The 15,930-nt window shown below is 46.1% G+C and overlaps 2 protein-coding genes across 3 annotated transcripts in view; both read right to left on the bottom strand.

Moving 5' to 3' along the window:
* Nucleotides 1-6,035, bottom strand: part of GNAI3 (G protein subunit alpha i3) — a 38,779-nt gene extending 32,744 nt beyond the window's left edge. Inside the window, exon 1 of the mRNA XM_060026774.1 lies at nt 5,800-6,035. Coding sequence (XP_059882757.1) covers nt 5,800-5,917 — 118 coding nt within the window. The 5' untranslated portion in view covers nt 5,918-6,035. The remainder of the gene's footprint in view (nt 1-5,799) is intronic.
* A 2,047-nt stretch (nt 6,036-8,082) lies between these two features.
* GPR61 (G protein-coupled receptor 61) lies at nt 8,083-11,782 on the bottom strand. 2 transcript variants are annotated; one of them, XM_060006659.1, is made up of 2 exons: nt 9,815-11,782; nt 8,083-9,319 (listed from the first exon to the last, which is right to left on the bottom strand). In XM_060006659.1, the coding sequence occupies exon 1, from the start codon at nt 11,596-11,598 to the stop codon at nt 10,243-10,245; it is 1,356 nt and encodes a 451-aa protein (XP_059862642.1). In that variant the 5' UTR covers nt 11,599-11,782; the 3' UTR covers nt 8,083-9,319; nt 9,815-10,242. The 2 variants fall into 2 exon arrangements, with proteins under 2 accessions (XP_059862642.1, XP_059862633.1); XM_060006650.1 differs by having other exon boundaries at nt 9,991-11,782.
* Nucleotides 11,783-15,930: the final 4,148 nt, after the last annotated feature.

Here is a 15,930-nt window from a genome sequence, read left to right as displayed (position 1 = left end):
TATTCCTTTCAGGCAAAACACCTTAGCATTATCTTAGGTGCTGCAGCAGATATAAAGATAAGAAATACCTAGTTCTGGGCTTCCCTGGTGGCGCAGTGGTTGAGAGTCCGCCTGCCGATGCAGGGGACACGGATTCGTGCTTGGTCCGGGAAGACACCACATGCCGCGGAGCGGCTGGGCCCGTGAGCCATGGCCGCTGAGCCTGCACGTCCGGTGCCTGTGCTCCGCAACGGGAGAGGCCACAACAGTGAGAGGCCCGCGTACCGCAAAAAAAAAAAAAAAAAAAAGAAAGAAATACCTAGTTCTCTTGGCCCTCAAGGACCATATATAGTGAGGAGCTGCTAAGTATACAAATAACCATAATATATGGTAAACAGTAAGCATAAACAGTACTATGAGGTTTCAAAAAGAGGGACAGATCATATCCAATTCAGAACATCAAAAAGGTTTCATGGAGGAAAGGGAACTAAAATAGAAATAATAGATGGACCTTGGGATATTTTTTAAATGTATTTACTAAGAAAAATAAAATGTCAGAATCCTAAGTCAGTCAACAACAAAAAAATTAATTTTACTGGCCCATGAAATACAAAAATCTGGTAACAACTGAGTCATAGCACTTGGCAACTGACTGGTTATATGGATGAGAGCAAGCCAGGAGTTAAAAAAACGAGTTCAGTTTTCAGTGTAGATGATTTTGAGAATGACAATGCCGGAACACAAAAGTTCACAACAGGTGGATTTGGGGAAGAGAAGTGAGGAGGGGAGGCAAGTTCTGTACTGGATATATTGACTTGAGGCAAGCGTCACTGGGGGAACTGGAGAAAGAGGAGCCATCTCAAGTACAGAAAACAGTTTTCTCAAAAATTCCAAGGAAAAAACTTTTAGAGAAAAGACGTAAAAGACTTTTCACAACGTCTAGGTTTTTTCTTTTTCTTTTTCATTCTGAATGTTCCATTTTTGCCCAGCTACTGATTTTCCTGGTCCAAAGATGAAGGACTTTAAGGAGGTTAGGCAGTACCATGGAAGAAGAACTTGATGAAAAATATGGCTCTTCTCTCCAGAAAAACACATGTAACCACAAATTTCGCTAAAAATTTTAGAAAGTTCATGGATCTTCTGAAGCCCTAAGGGGTACACACACCCCAGGTTGTTTTTTTTTAAAGGCATGATGTGGAAGAAACTGCGAAAGAAGAGACAGGGTTCAGAAAAAAAGAGGAAATATCTGTAGAGACTCAACCACTCCCTTTTCATTTCCAAGCAACTAGAGGATGAAGCAGCTCAGCACCACGGGGGAGGGATAAAGTTGAGGTTCTACCTAAGTTCTCTAAAAGAACAAACTACTTTTATCAGACACCACTGCTCCAAAACTAAAAGACTTTTTGTAATAGTGCAAATACATTCAATAGGCTAAAATTTTTAAAGAAACACAGTTGCAGCCCTGATTAAAAAGTTACATGTCCTGTCAAATCTACTAAGTACTAAGCACCCAACTCTATGGTTATCCCTGTACTTACTACATAATTAGCATACTCAAGCAAGATTACAATACTATAATTCCTGAAAAGGATACCACACTTTCAGACTGCAGAAGTGATGAATGCAAATAAAAGACACAAAGAATAATAAGTGCTTATAAGAAACAAACCTATTTTTGCACTGCGAATTTCTGTTTTTTATGCCAGTTTCTTTTGCCCAGGCACGAGATGCATCCCCACAAGAAATCTAATAACTGTCCAGGAATCTCAAGCCAAATAAATAGCAAACATTATAAAGAAAGGATATCATCTTATGACAATATAATAGCATATTTATCAAAGGACAGTCTGATTTTCAATAACAAGCATATTCAGCCAGTAACATGCAGATATTTAAATGTAAATAATCAAATATAAAATATAGGGTTTAAGTGAATTAGATGATTCCAATTCTCTGCATGCAACTTAATTTTTTTTTTTTTTTGCGGTATGCAGGCCTCTCACTAATGTGGCCTCTCCCGCTGCGGAGCACAGGCTCTGGACGCCCAGGCTCAGCAGCCATGGTTCATGGACCCAGCTGCTCCGCAGCACGTGGGATCCTCCCAGACCGGGGCACGAACCCGTGTCCCCTGCATCGGCAGGCGGACTCTCAACCACTGCGCCACCAGGGAAGCCCACAACTTAATCTTTGCCATACCACTACCAGCAAAATCCTAAAGAACAAAGCATTAACTTCATTTTGTATAACAATGTTTTCTCAAGATCTGCTAAGGGGAACTATCAAGAAATGGATAGACAGAGATAGCATAGGAGTAGATCATTCAATAACTTACAAAACTAAATGATAATGTTTAATTCCTTTTACCACAAAACAGTTATATTAAAATTCCTTGAAGATCTTTGAAAAGGGTACATTAATATTTGAAAAATAATCAAATATCTGTCTGAAACACCCTTTAAAAAAGTAGCTAAAATGATAAGTTTTCCAAACATCATTGTAATGACAGAAGTCACCACTTAGTGAATATTTATCTGCTAAGTATTTTACATACATTATCTCATTTGATCTTCTGAAATAAGCATCACATCCCCACTTTATATATGTGAAAATTAAGACTCATATGTTTAAGTTACATGCTCTGGGTGTCACAGCTAGTAAATGGAGGTGGGAATTGAATTCAGTTTTATGAGACTCCAAAAGCAGTACTCTTATGCATTATCCCAGTGATTCCCAACTTTGGTCACATAATGTCGCATGCTGAAAATGGTAATACTTGTAAAGCTTACTGAGGTAAGCTGGAGGGACTTGGTGAAAATAATACATATTTTCTTAATATTATAAAATTATGACATGAAAAATAAAATACAAAATATTACAGATGATATTAAATACTAATTGGTATAAACCTTCCAAATCAAATATTTTCAATTGCCAAATTCAGACTTTACTGATGGAATCATATCAAAAATGTTCAAATATCATTCCAACTGCTGTAAAATTTTGAAAAGTTAATCATAAAATGATTTAAAAATCATAAAAATGATTTAAAATTTCAAAACCATAAAACATTTGCAAACAGCACACTGTATGCCTTCCTATGCACTACACTCTGGTTAGGAAGCCCTGCATAACATAATTTTGTTTTTCTGTAGAATATTATGATTAAACACTAATTTGGTATATCAAGAGCTTCTCAATAACACATCTAAAAGAAATTTAAACCAAAGGTAACCAAAGAATTATAATACTGCATTCTTCCTTAACTAATCTGAATTTCTATAGTACCTTTAATCTGTAACATTCATTTTGATATAATAATAACAATGGTGGCTAATATTCATTACACTAATATTTTGTGCCAGACTGTGTTCTACTTCACATTATAATCATATTTAATCCTCAGAGCAATCCTATGAAGTACCTCTGTTTTCTCCATTTTAAAGATGAGGAAACTGAGGCAGAGAGAAATTGAGTAAACAACTTTCCAAGGTTATAGTTGGTAACTGGAAATTAGAATTTGAAACTGTCTGACTTCAGAGCCCATGTTGTTAATCACTATGCTAAATTACATCCCCGCAAGGAAGGAAATACAGTAATATTTAAAGAACACCTATTATGTGCCAGGAAACCCAAAAGTAAGTAAATATATCTCAACTTAGACCAAGTTTGATAGTTTTACAGTGATGAGGTAAAAATGACTTGCATGTACATCAAAGGAGGTATTCGACGGCAAAAAGAAAATTATTTGTATACAGTGATGGGTGTATTTTGCTTACAGAAATAGCAAGGAAAATAACTTTAATTTCATAAGTGTGTTGTTATGGTTCAAGCAAGAACATCTCTCTCTGCCACCTATTTGAATTTGTTGATTTAACTTGCTCAAGAATATAAAAAAATCTTACTTAAAACAATGAAATTGATGAAAAGTAAAAGCAAATGTTTTTACTTACTGCTTTTGAAGTTCCCTAAGTGATCATGTGTTTAATTTTGTTTTTAATTAAATGCACTATTTATAAAGTCCTGTATCACAATAGGCTAACGTCCTGAGGGGATCTCTAATGACGAATGTAAATCAAAATAACCACAGAAGATGAAAATACACCTTTACTTTCATAACTAATCAATCGAGACAATGCTAATGCCTTGAGTATTTTGGTTTATATCAAACATCTGAAAGGCCCCAAGGAGCAATGTCCAACATTAGCTGGCACATGCTGGTTAACAGTATATATTTAAGAAGCACCTACTATGTACCAGGGACCACGCTCATTCACAAATGATACTGTTATACGGAGAGTGGCAGTCTGGAATTTCAATTTTATTTCATATGTTCTGTAAGATCGGGTATTCAAACTGAAAGCTCAAGCTCCAACGCATAACTTTCCCTCTTTATCCAAAAAGCTGTTACCAGGGCTTCTGCAATCTACAAACCATCAAACATGTTAATATGAAAAGACTAGCATGGCCACCCAGAACACCCTGGAGTACAAAATAAACCCTGGGTTATGGCGGTGCATTGTGTCCTCTGGAGCTTTACACCATAAAAATTTGGCACTTCTCCTAAAGCAACTTCTTTTTCCCAAAAATCACTTGTTTTAAAAAGTAAAGTTCTATTGCTTACAGAAACCATTACTCTTATTTAGTCTTCCCTGACAGATCCCTAGAAAATACTAAAGGTGAAGAAATGTGGCTTGATCTTTTGGTAAGCTGATGCCAGGGTACTTTATGTGATTTACTGAGCCTCTAGAAACCAGTCTCTCAAAAATTCTAAAACTAACCATGCTGAGTAAAATGCATCTGACTGTACATAAAAGCTACTTAAAACAAATGTCAGGTAAAATAAAAGTAATTCCTGAAGCCAATATTAAAAAAAAAAAAAAGAACAGCTCACCAGAAATCTGTCACTGTCACACCTTTTACAGTAAATATGTCCAATATTTATCTTATCCTAAGATAACTGCAGTCCCACTGCACATCATCCCTAGCAACTATTCAGCAACTCCCACTGTGTAATCTATTATCATCACATCTTATGCCACAAACCTCAAACCAGCAAGTCCTTAAATCTCCTCAGCTCACACAACCTCCCACTTTATAAAAACAAGGAAAGGAGTTATAAAACCTTAAGAGAATAAAAATAATAGAAAAAGATGGATAAGTACACACAGCTTCTGCACCCAAACTCTTTTCCTTTACACCTGAGAACTTGTCATTTATCTCAACCACACATCTTCCTGCTCCTGGATAACCCAGAGTTCCTCCACCTTACCGATAGTTCAAAATGCCCACTCTCTAATAAATGACAAGATCCTATGTGACCACTCTGTCCCTGCCCCCCTCTCTATTTATATTAATTATTCAAGCCTCCTAACTCTAACCTGTCATAAAATACCACCACGCTCCAAACTCACAAGCCATTATACAAGCCCAACACACTCTCCCGTCCTCGCTACCAACTCACTCCAACCCCTCCCTTGCAAAACCTTCCCTAACATCAGCTCTTCCTTTATGAGCTTTTCCCATATTCCTAATACAGTCTCAATGTCCTACTGGACCACACTTTCAAGCTCTCTTCGCTGAACCCAATTCCAGCATGGAGGCACACCCTCTCTCCAGCCTAATTCCTACCACCCCAAAACCCCACCCCCTCATCACGCCCTCCGGCCTCAGCCACCAACCCCCCACACCCCGCCCCACGTCCGTCACGCCCTCCAGATCCTTTGGGGTCCTCTCCTCCGGCCCGGCCTGACCCCCCGCCCAGGACTCCCAAGTGCCTGGGCCCTCGGGAACACCCCGCCAGCCCCGCCCCCAGCCCCTCACCGAGTAGCAGCAGCTTCACTTCTTTGGCCGCTTTCTCTCCGTCCTCCCGCAAGTTGCGGTCGATCATCTTGCTTCGCTCCACCGCCGCCTTGTCTTCGGCGCTCAAAGTGCAGCCCATGGCGGCGGAGGGAGAGGGGACCAGGCCCGGGCTCACTCACACACCGGAGACCGCGGCTGGGCCGGCGGAGACAGCGTCTACTGTTGGGGCGGCGGCCCTCTCCGTCAGCTCCCTGAGCGCCCAGAGAAACCGGATATCCGGCGTTTTACGACACTTCCGGCAACGCCCGCGGCCGTTACTTCTCGGCCCTGTCTGGCTAGGGTAAAGGAGGAACAACCGGGAACGGGAGAACGAAGAGAGGAACGAGCAGGTCAAGCGGTCGTTCCGTGGTGTAGGGCTGCCCTGTCGATCTCGCCGGGCGCCGCTCGACCTTAGTCCCCTTTCACCTTTTCGGCTGCCTTATTTGGATAAGTGTGGAAAAACCAGGGACTGGCTTCTCCGGCTCAAGACACCCTCCCGAGGTCACACAGGCGGCTTCAGATTGACGTGGGGGATAGGAATTCCCAAATAAAAGGCCGCAGCCCACAAGGAAATCTCTGCTGGGAATTTCTCACTGGCCAGAAAACCCAGCTGGACTCTGGCTGTGGAGATCCGGGGCCTCTGCCCAAGTGTAGGACACTTTCTCGGCCGGAGTTGTCTCAGCCAGATCTATAGGATGAGAATTACAGAGTCTGGGCCCTGGCCACGCTCTACATCTGAAATTAGTAAGACCGACCATGCCTGGGACTTTATCTATCCCTTTCTGCTCTCTCCTCTGGCCCACCGCCTCCTGCTCTCAAAATGTACCCAGTGAACTAGAGAGTTACCCAGCCACTACGTTGGTAAAGGGTCACTTGAAATCGCTAACGGATCTTACTTTACTTGAAAGGTAAGAGTGTAGTTTCTCCATAAAATTTCCATGCTGTCTTTCCCCAACATAAGCCAGTTTTAGCGCTCACATATCGTCCTGCGTTAAGGGCTTAGGACTTCTACCAGGTTTAGTCAACCAAAGTTCCACACCCTAAAACAACCAGTGCATCCTGTGAATCTCCTATTAAAATTACCTGTTGTACCACATGAAAAGGAAAGTTCTGGTAAAATTTGCCTCTCAGCCATAGCATCACCTGAAAGTTGATAAATCACCTATAAAAGCCCCAGACTGATAGCCTTTTTACTCATAATCCTGGATACTAAGGTGAAAGTAGCCCTAAATTACCTTTACTTCCAAATAGCCCCACAAATACTCTCACCATATATTCTAGGGAGGGGAACTCTTGTAGCCCCCAAAACCCTTCCCTACGATTAAATATTATCTCCCCAATAGAACCTAAACCTTAGAATATACGGTCCAAACAGAAAGGTCTATATGGTGATGGATGATCATTAGAGGAATTTCTTGAGAGCCACCTTAAACAGCCTCATCCACCATAATTTATTATTGCCAGTTCTTTAAAGTTCGAAGTCTCCTACTCTTTTCCAAGTGACCGTTAGAATAAAAGGGACTGCTTTCCCATAATCAATACTTACGGGGGAAAAGGGCAAGAGGAAAGGGAAGAAAAACCAATATTTATTGAGTACCTATTTGCCAGGTATGGCTAGGTGCTTCCATGTGTCATCTCTTTTATTCCTCACAACAACCCTGTGAGGTAGGTTAATATTATCCCCATTTTTACAGATGAGGAGATAGGCTCAGAGAAATTAAGCATCTTTCCCAAGTTCACACAGTGAGTAAGTAGATCTGACTCCAAATTCACTCCTTTTCTACCATGCTACTATAAGATGTTACCTGGGTGACCTGACAACAGAAGGTTTTCATCTAGGATTGAAAGTTACCCCAACACCACCAGGGTGCAGGAAAAAAATAACTTGAGAGCACGGTTTTCTCAACCTGTTGATTTCTTCAGTGGATTTAGAGGTCAAATTTTGTCCAGGAATGGCTTTCACAGCTAAGAATTACATATAGAACTTTACCAAGTGATCCTGGTGATTAGAAAACCCCTGGAAGGTGGTCATGACAAATTGTTGGGAAAGTTCTCAGCATAATAGAAGAGAAAATTTTATTTCCTTCATGATCCACTCTGGGAAAAATAAATGGCAAATGAACCAGCATATGTCAAATTCTGTAATAAACACCAGTGAGATCACAGTGTCAGGAAACTTCAGCCTGAATTTGCCATATTCTTGTACTTAAGATTTTCTCCTTTGATGTATGTGAAGGAAGAGTTGGAGGGCAAAGTCAAACAAAAGGCAAAATAAGTTAACAAAATGGCTGCCAGGCAGTGTTTAGTGTCCCCCCCTCCCTCCCCACCTGCACTCATCTTTCCTAGCTCCACTGGACTCACACTGCCACCTGCTGGCAATGTTTAGGGTCGGCTAGCTCATCAGTGGTGTTCGGAAGAAGTTTTCACCCTATCTAGGAATGAGATTCCTCCCTTATGAATTTATCTTTAGAAGGAGGAGAGAGAGGAGGAGAACATGCATTTCATTCGCAAAAGACTCTCCTCGATGTATATATCATCTAAGGGATTTCCTCAATGTAATAAGCACTGGACTAGAGTAAGTCTAGTGGTAGGAAGACAGAAACCTGGAAAATTTCCTAGATCTGAGGAGGAGAAGCTGCCCAGTTTCATGTAATAAATTATTTTCTTCAACTAGAGTTTCATCTACAGCCCCCAGACTTTTCAATCTGCAGGAAGCCTCCATATAGGCATCTTGCTGCAATAGGCTGAACTCTCAGAAGTTAGAACCATGAACATATTCCTCAATATATTTCTCTTAACACATTCCATGGGGCTTTACCATATGTAAATGCTCTGTCAAAATACAGGGTACCTGATCAAATTAGGCTGTGAACTCCTTGAAGGCAGTGACTCCAAATCCTCTGTGTGAGTCCCAGAGAATAGGGTATTCAACTATCATGCACTGAGTTGAACTGAAGGAGTCAATGTTGATATCAGCATAACTTTTTATAATAAAAATTATTTATTAACTGTTCAGAGGGGAAACTGTCCCACTCCCACCAAGCCATCTTCCTCTTTGATGCTCAGTCAAGCCAGGAATTTGTTCAAATACAGATCACACCACCATGTGGTCCTGCCTCAACTCTCTAATGTGACCTGATTGAATTGAGGGAAGTGGACGGACGGGTAGTCCTAGATGGGTGTCCTGTCCAGTTTGCGATTATTCCCCCTCCCTTGAATATACCACCACCAAGACCACCCAACACAGTTCCTACAGTCTCAATCAGTGAACAGCTGAGCCCAACTACCGTGCCCCCTCTCCAACCCAGGGCTGCAGATAGGAGAGAGATTTAAGTCTTTGTCACTGAAGCTAATTTTGAGAGCGATGAATGGGAGTAGGGAGGCATTTAATGAACATGGAAACCCCACCTTTCCCATTCCCAACCTTAGTCTCTTGTACCCGATTGTCCAGAGGGCTGGCGATGGGTCACTGCCATGAGGAGAGAGATCAGGGAGGCCAGCTCTGGAAAAAAAAGATTTACAGTATTATTGGTCTGGGTTACTACAGGCCTCTCTGTATCCAACCACCTTAGCGATTCAAATGCTAACCCCCACCTTCAGCCATCCAACCCCCAATCTTTCCACTTCTTCATCCTAAAAGACAAAGAGAAAAACCATCCTGCTTTATTCTTGCCTCTTTTAAGATCAAGCCCCAAACTTGATCTCCCATGTCCAAAAGAGAAACTGAAAAATACAACAGAACGGCTGTTCCTGGAGGGTGGGAGAGAGAGAGCTGCAGTCAGCTGTCCTCTATTCTACTCTGTGTTCCCTGATTGCTATTTCCCCTTGCTTGGCCAAACTCAAGAAAGGAATATACCCAGCTGGTCCTCTCGCTTTAAGGAAACCTCAGGTTTAAAACTAGAAAAAAAAATCTATTAACTCAAAGGAAACACTTGGCTGTAATTTAGTTGTTTTTAAACCTAGCAAGGAAATGAGAAGACATGGGTCATTTTCTTACCTTGCTTGAGTGCAATTTCTTCCCTGGACAATTACACTGAAAAATGAAGGGTCCTAAAGGGTCCCCAGAATAACTCCAAGCCTGGTCTGCTGCCCTATATCTTCCAACTCCTACCCTTATAGTTTCCCTGCTTCCTGAGTCATGGAAAGTTCATTGGTTGAGAGGCATCATCTCACCTTCTTGACCCTTTATTCTCGTCACCATCTCACCAGGTTCCCTCCCCCAGTTGTCAAGGCTCACAGCCATGTCCAAGGCTTTTGCCGCATATCCATCCAGTTGGCTCTGTTCCTGACCCAGAAAACACTAAGCGAAAGCTGTGTGCAGAGACCCCCAGCCCCAGCTAGCTGGGAAAAGGTGATCCCACAAGGAGTTCCTTGCGGTCCTAACCGGCCCCCAGCCCCATCTCCCTCCAAGTGTCCAGCAGCCCATCAGGACTCCAGTCGTGGTGAGGGGGCAGGACGGAGGTAGCTGTCCGACACGATGATGTCGCTGGTGAGTTGTTGCTCCAGGAACTCAGAGGTCTCCTCAGCTATCTGGCCGGGGATTCGAAAGTCAACAGCAGGCGGCTCCTGCTTGGGGCTGGGTACAGGTCGGGAAACCCAGGACTCCGTGGGACAGCCAGTGCCCTGAAGAAACTGCAGGAAGTTCTCCTCAATGGAGCCCTCCCGGCTAGGCAGCCTCAGCTCCTCCTCCGGTGCCTGCTTGAAGAAGCAGACAAACTGCTTGCTCAGCTCCCCCCGGATCTGCCGATTGAGACATCCATAGAAGAAAGGGTTGGAAGTGAAGCAGAAGTAGCCAATCCAGGTCACCACATTCTCGACCTGCCCGGTCAAAATGGGCTGAGCACTCAGGGCGACGTAGAGGTGAAAAGAAAAGTAGGGCAACCAACAGAGCAGGAACTGTCCCCCTACAGCCAGGAGGACCACTGCTGCCTTCCCTCCCCCAAACGTCCGGTGCGGGGTGGTCTGGGGGGCCCCCGAGCTGGTGACCATGGTGGAGCGGCTGCTGAGAGACTCGGAGCGTTGCCGGGGGTTCTCCATCCACGTGGGCAGCGGTCCGTGCTGCATGGCAGCCACTCGGGCTACTCGGAACATGCTGCAGTAGACCACTAGGATGAGGAGCAGGGGCAACAAGAAGTAAAGGACAGCAAAGACCACCACAAAAAGCTGGCAGTAGGCACTGTGGCTCCATTGGAGTGAGCAGCCTGGGGGAACACGGGGAGCTCCCTCCTCCAGGGAGACCCTTCCCAACACCGGCACAGAAGCCATGGCCAAGGCCTTTACCCACACACCCACCAGAACAGAGGCCACCAGCCCCAGCGTCATGCGCACCTCGTAGCGCATGGGGTGGACCACATAATAGTAGCGCTCCACGTTGATGGCCGACACCGAGAGAATGGCCAGGCTAACAAAGCATACGCTCAGGAACAAGTAGAGGCGGCAGGCAACCTCCCCAAAGAGGTCACGGTCAAAGAGGGCGGAGCTGGAGAGCATGGCCAGGGGCATGAGGGTCAGGGCAGCCAGCAGGTCCACCAGGCAGAGGTGGAAGACAAAGACAAACTTTCGAAGGGCGGGTGTCTTGGCGATAACAGCCATCACAGCAGCATTGCCAGCCACAGCGGTCAAGTCCAGCAGGAGCATGAAGAAGAGGGCCACAGATTCTGAAGCCACGTCCCGCAGCCCTACCTCCGGGACCCCACTGGCAGTAGAGGGACCTGGGGTTTGAGGGACCCTCCCCAGAGTGGAAGAGTTCCCTGATGACGGGGGGATGGGGGAGGACTCCATGGGGCCGAAAGAGGACACCCAGGGCACCTCCTGTCACAGGCCCATCCCCCATCCTAGTCCAGTGACCCTGGGATGGCAAGCCCAGGCCCAGGCTTCCCAATTTTGTGTGTGCGGGTTGGGGTGGGGAGAGAGTGCCTCCTGCTGGAGCCTCTCGGGCAGGCTCTTGTTGCCAGCCCTCAAGGCCGGGGACTGAGGGCTCAGGAGGCAGCTCCGGGTCCACCTTGGTGACTGCAAGAAAGCAGGAGCGTGAGAGATGCAGGAGCTTCACCCACTCAACACTCCGTCTTCTGAGTGGTCTCCTGCTCCTTTCCTCTCTTCTCCACACCCTTCTCCCCTTTCAAGAACTGTTATCCAGGGACTCTAAATCCTCTGTCTCCCTTTCCCAGGGTCCTGCTGAGCTCTGGGATAGTGCCCAGTTTTAAGGTTGCTTATGTAAATTTCCTGATTTCTTGTCTCCTCAGAATGGCAGCAGCTGTCGAGGAGAAGGAGCACGAGATCAGGTTTCTAGTCCTAGGTCTGGGAGCTACTAACTCTTCTGAACTTCAGTTTCCTCATAAAGGCATCTGTAAAATGAAGGGAATAATACCTATTTCACAACTGTTTGGAAGATGCTGCAGGATTTATTAATAAAAATGCTAATAATAAGTAGTAACATGTCTATGGTGCTTTCCACATACCAGGCCCTGTTCTAAGCACTCTACGTATATTAACTCTTTTTTCTTTTTTTTGGTGGTACACGGGCCTCTCACTATTATGGCCTCTCCCGTTGCGGAGCACAGGCTCCGGACACGCAGGCTCAGAGGCCATGGCTCACGGGCCCAGCCACTTCGCGGCATGTGGGATCTTCCCGGACCGGGGCACGAACCCACGTCCCCTGTGTCGGCAAGCAGACTCTCAACGACTGCGCCACAGGGAAGCCCCTATTAACTCATTTTAATCCTTATGCAACCCTATGAGGTAGATGTTATTCTTATCCCCATTTTGCAATCGATAAAACTGGGGCTTGCAAAGATAAAGTAACTTACCAAAGGTCACACAGCTAGTAAGTAGCAAGGTCCAGGTACGCACCCAGGAGGCCTGGCTCCCGAGCCAGTACTCCAGCCCACTGTGCCATACTGTGTTTGATGGTGCCCTCCACGGTGGCTGCAACATAACAGACATTCAGTAAATAGTTGTTGAATTTGAACCGTCTCTAAAAATGTCTCTCACCACTAGACAGAGATTACCTGCAAGGGGGAAGGACTGTGCATTGGTGTGCTTGGACATCACCATCCCCAAGACAAAGAGCTGCCACTTTGGGAGTGTTGAGAAGGACCAGTGAAAACAAAACATCCCAGGTAGAGGGAAACTGGGAGCTCAGCTCATCCGGACTCCACTGCTCCCAAAGCCAGAAGGGCGTAATTCATAGGAAAGCTGCCCTTCTCCACCCACTCATTAACTTCCCAAGGTCACTGTTCCCCCACAGGTGGGAGAGGAGCTGCTCCTAACCTCCCACTTCCCAGGGCCCTGGATCTTGGGTCATTGGAGCAGATCATCACAGGACCCCTGGCTAAAACCCTCCTATTCCTGGACTGTTACCACAGTCCCAGAACAAGGAGGGAGGAGTAGGCATCTGTGTAAGAGGTATGGAGGGGTGGAGGTGGGTGAGCATAAAGCAGAGAGGAAAACTGGAAGAAACTGGCAAGGGGCGGAGTCTTGAGTGTTCAGTGTCTCTCATTTCTCCTGCTCAAAGCTGTTTTACGTGTCTCATTATCCATGCTGAGTTTGCACAGAATTGAAATAAGTTGCTCAATGTACAGTTGACCCTTGAACAACATGAGTTTGAATTGTAGGAGTCCATTTACATGCAGATTTTTTTCAGTAGTAAATACTGCAGTACTACAGGAGCCCATCAGCAGTAGGTTGAATCTGCAGATGTGGAACTGCAGATATAGAAGAATTGCAAGACGGAAGGCCAACTACAGATTATACCTGGATTTTCCACTGCTCAACGGGTCAGCGCCACTAACCCCCACATTGTTCAAGGGTCAGATATAATTTTAATTTTTTTTTGATTTCCATATGCCATTCTTGAAGTCCAGATTCCCTCAACATAATGTACTAATGTATCAAAATTAGAGGCAAACTGTGGACATGCCAAGTCCGATGGGCTTTCTGCAGACAAGCCAGAAGTTTCCTGGGTCAGTTTCCTAATCTGTAAAATGGGAGGTTTGAACTGGACAACCTCTAAGGTTCCCATATACGACAACATTTGATGGCTCAGTGAGTTCCCGGGCTATGGAGGGCCTGGTGGCTGCTCAGTTAAAAACGCATCATTTCTCTGACTGCAGTAAAGGGGCCCACTTGGGGCCGATGGGTCCTCTTGCCCCTCCATTGCTACAGCCTTACAATCACCTTGGCTTTTGGCATTACCACCAACCTTGCACTAATTTAACTTCCAGCATGCCATGCATACGATAGGTGCTCAGTACAATTTTGTGACCTGAATCAAACTCAAATTGATCAGTTGAATCTCTGCCCCCTAGGACATACTCCAAGAACACTCAGTCCATCAGTTGTGTGCCAGCCAGGGGCCTGTCTTCTGGAACGAGTAACTTGGGCTCCTGGACTTGAAGCAGCCCTAACTTTGAACAACTACCTAGAGACGTGCCTCTCCCCGGGGATAAGAGACAGCACATGTCACATAGCCACTGGGTCTGCAGAGAAGGTGAAGACAGGGCCCAGAAATGCAGACCCTTCTCATAAGACAATCTGCCAGAAAAAAATGTGGAACGAAACACCAGGGGAGGCAACATTGCCCCTTACTCTCTATGCCATGACTCCCGCATTCCTTCTACCTGGGAGTGGGGCCCAGAAGACATGACTCTGAGGCCCTGGAAGCTAAATGAGTCAAGGCCCACCATGTCTGCATGGACATCAAGTGTCTGCCAGCAGGGCTTACCCAGGGTCCCAGGCTGCAGGAAGCAGACATGGTTTCCACGTGGAGATGGAGGGGTGCTGTGCAGCCATGATGGAGCCCTAGGCAAGAAGGCATTGGACATTTCTCCTTTTCACCCCCTCAGCCTTGCCAGTATCTCTGCACTGACCCCTAAATTCCAGTATTCCCATTTACCTCCTAACAGAAGAGCCAATATACCTGCTCCCCAGCACTTCCTCACTGATGGACCAGGGTAAAGCCTGAGAGGGCTGTGGGTAACGGTTTCACAGGGGAAGCCCAGGGAGCCTCACTCCATTCCTAGCTCATATCATCATGCCTTCTCGGACACTCTTGTCCTCCCTCTGCTCCCTTCCAGCAACGCTTCCCTCACCTCTAGGACTTCTCAGTACCTGGAAGGCTTTGCCACCCGAGGATCTGGGGTCTGGGCCTCTAGCAGGGGTATGGTCAAGTTACAAACAGCCATGTCTCAGGATGCAAGATGTACATAAGTGCCCAGCCCAAGGCCACAGAGGTGTTGGGATTCACATACACCTGTTTCTTAGATGCAGAGCCTCCATCCCAAGGACCCGAGACTGGCCTCCCTTCAGAGAAGAGCGTGCCCCTCCTAAGCCAGGAGAGATTTTCAGGGGGCTACAGCACCTCTCCCTAGGAGAGTTGCCGACGCCCAGGACACAGAGTTGCCCGTCAGCCTGGATGCCAAAGGATTCATTCCTAGGATGAAGGGGACCCATTTCTATGACATAGAGCAAGATAGATGAGGAACCCTGTCTGCCTGCAGGATGTGGGTACTCCTGCTGGCAGCAGATCAATCCCCATCTCTAGGCTTCAGAGATACCCACACCCCAATATTGCCTTCGGGATACCTGGGGGCCCATCCCCTGACAAAACTGCCCACTGTAAGGTAGGATGGGCTGTACCCTTCTGTACAGTACCTCAGCATTCACCACCAGGCCTGGGTCTGGCCCCCATTCCTGGCCTAGTCGGCAACTCCTACCTTTGCTGAGCAGCTCCCGGCTCCCATGTGATAGCTCCTCTCAGCTGATGCTTCTCCAAGGCTGCTGAAGCCTGAACCACTGCAGTGATCAGTGAGAGGCAGCCGGCAGAGCAGGATGCGCTGAGAGCTTCTGGGTCCTAATGGCCCCCTGCTTCCCACCCAGCCCCTTGGAGCCACTTCTGCAGCCAGGAGCCAGGCACCAGTGCCCCAAGGCAAGGCGCCCAGGAGTGGGCCCAGCCCCTCCCCGTCCTCTCAGGCTTCTGGAGTGGTAACTCAAAAACCTGTTGGGGTCAGGTGATGGCAGGTGGGGGAGACCCTCCTGGCCAGCCTGATGACATAAAAAGAGCACTCAGAGTCAGAAAACCCAGGTTTAAGGCCTGGCTCTGGCAGTTACTAACTG

The sequence above is a fragment of the Delphinus delphis genome, chromosome 1 (genome assembly GCF_949987515.2).
Source record: "Delphinus delphis chromosome 1, mDelDel1.2, whole genome shotgun sequence".
NCBI lineage: Eukaryota > Metazoa > Chordata > Mammalia > Artiodactyla > Delphinidae > Delphinus > Delphinus delphis.
This window is presented reverse-complemented; position numbering and strand designations above follow the sequence as displayed.

Coding starts and splice junctions, on each gene's coding strand:
- GPR61 (XM_060006659.1), bottom strand. CDS start 11,598: ATGGAGTCCTCCCCCATCCCCCCGTCATCAGGGAACTCTTCCACTCTG.